The following is a 1,926-nucleotide window of genomic DNA, read 5'->3' on the forward strand; positions in this document are numbered from 1 at the left end:
AGAAGGTTCTCTCATGCCCTAGTTTTTTTTTTTGAGCATCACTCTCATGCCCAAGTGGTATTGATTGTTTGGTGGTCTTCAACAATTCAAGCCAAATATGCACCCTTATGTACTTGAGCTGGACTGGACCATGGCCCAGTTCCCCTCCTGCTTAGGCTGAAAGAAGTCCAAATGGAACGGGCAGTATATATGAATGCATGATCCCTGGTAGCTGCAATTTTGTTTTTGACATGAATGCCATGGGTTGTCCATGACAGATCCATTTGCACACTTGCCTGAATCGCACTTGAGTTTCAATTCACAGATCTGAATAGTAGCTAAGAGTAATGATTGTTTTAAACAACTGCACCATGGCAAAACATTTTTCCATTAAAGAAGCCATCACACAATTCTGACTAAAAAATGAAAAAGAAAAACATAAAGCAAGCCTAAATCATTAGACAAAACATGAAGTAAAAGCAGGCAGCACACAGCAGAACGAGATCAAGCCAGAAGAAGCCAACATCTGCAGTAATTTCACTGACACAAATGGACTTGATTAAATTACTTGATCCACAATAACTTCTTATACAAAGCACACACCGAAATTACAATCATAAAAAAGCAATCGAAGCACACTAATCCATGCATGTGTTCCTCACAAAGTTTATTCTGAACTCTCAACTCTGCAGTGCAGATACTAAAACGGGGCAGCGAATGGCAGAAGACCAAAGCAACGACCTCGATCACTCAATGAACCCGGTGATGAAATTTCAGTGTTGGGCCGGACGGTGGCAGATCGGAGTTAGTGGTGTCCGTGGTATCCACCGCCACCGCCGCCGCCGCCGTAGGTGGGCGTGGGAGGGATGGGGTGGTAGTCCGGGTGGGGCTGCGGCTTCGGCTCAGGCTTGGGTACCGGGCCGTAGTCTGGGTGGGGCAGGGGCTTGGGCTCCGGCTTCGGTGGCACGGGCTTCTTGTGGTGGAAGTGCTCAATGATGTGCTTCTTGATTGGCCCGAGCAGGGTCGCCGACGCACACTCTGGCGATGCCAACACGTTGGTCTTGGCGCCGGCGACAACGCCGAAGGTGGTGCCCTCGGACACCGGCGCGATCTTGCATGGCTCCTGGCCGAGGCACGGCGTGTTGGAGGCAGCGCTGTGGAGCTGAGCGACGCAGTCGGCACCGTGGAGGTCGGCGGCCAGGGGCACGCTGAAGGCGCCGCTGCGGTCGAGGGCACCCACCGCCTTGCTCTCGTAGTCGCCGTGGACGCTCTTGCACTTGATCGCCACCTGAAGACCTGGGGTACGTTCATGGCAGAACAATGGTGATAAGCGTCAACCCAGCAATGCCACACAATGGAGTAGCACATCAGCGCTTACCCTTGAAGGCTTCCTCGGCCTTCATGTTCTTCCTGGTGCAGTCGGCGCACTTGGCCATGCCGACGACGACGGACGCCGCCTCGGTGTTGGAGACGGCGATCAGCAGCAGGACGCCGAGGACGAGTGCTCTCGGAGCTGCCATGGCTGAACCCCTGAATCGAACTCCACTACTTGCCTGTGGGAAGTAAATAGCGATGGATGGATGGATGGATCGATGGATGGAACAGGCCACGCATGGCTGGCTTATATAGGCATCTGCATTGATCGGTCATCGATGATCAACGCAATTAGAGACAGACCAATTTGCGTTTGGCGCGCCGAAATTTCAGATGGCGAATTAAAACTCGGTTGATTTCAGAGTCCACTGCACGCATCGATCAACGATTTGATCCACGTCGTCGTCATTTGTTATTCGGTTGGTGATCCACTTTGCATTAGCTGGTGCTCGATCGCGTCCTTCTCGTACATACGTAGGTTCCACGCGGCACATGGATATGCATGCATGCATGCATGCAGCGTACGTACATACTCCTACCTTTTATTCTCTCTCTTCCTAAATATAAGTCTTT

The 1,926-nt window shown here is 51.6% G+C and overlaps 1 protein-coding gene across 1 annotated transcript; it reads right to left on the bottom strand.

Annotated features, from left to right (window-relative positions):
- Positions 1-514: 514 nt before the first annotated feature.
- On the bottom strand, positions 515-1,609 carry LOC123177531 (proline-rich protein 4). Its single transcript, XM_044591226.1, has 2 exons — positions 1,358-1,609; positions 515-1,275 (listed from the first exon to the last, which is right to left on the bottom strand). Exons 1-2 carry the CDS (start codon positions 1,497-1,499, stop codon positions 785-787), a joined length of 633 nt encoding a protein of 210 aa, XP_044447161.1. The 5' UTR covers positions 1,500-1,609; the 3' UTR covers positions 515-784.
- Positions 1,610-1,926: the final 317 nt, after the last annotated feature.

Source organism: Triticum aestivum, unplaced genomic scaffold, assembly GCF_018294505.1.
Source record: "Triticum aestivum cultivar Chinese Spring unplaced genomic scaffold, IWGSC CS RefSeq v2.1 scaffold136701, whole genome shotgun sequence".
Lineage (NCBI taxonomy): Eukaryota > Viridiplantae > Streptophyta > Magnoliopsida > Poales > Poaceae > Triticum > Triticum aestivum.

Bases quoted from the DNA above. Each gene is read 5' to 3' on its own strand.
- LOC123177531 (XM_044591226.1), bottom strand. From the start codon at position 1,499: ATGGCAGCTCCGAGAGCACTCGTCCTCGGCGTCCTGCTGCTGATCGCC. The intron at 1,276-1,357 runs GTAAGCGCTGAT...AACGTACCCCAG, and splicing joins GGCCGAGGAAGCCTTCAAGG to GTCTTCAGGTGGCGATCAAG.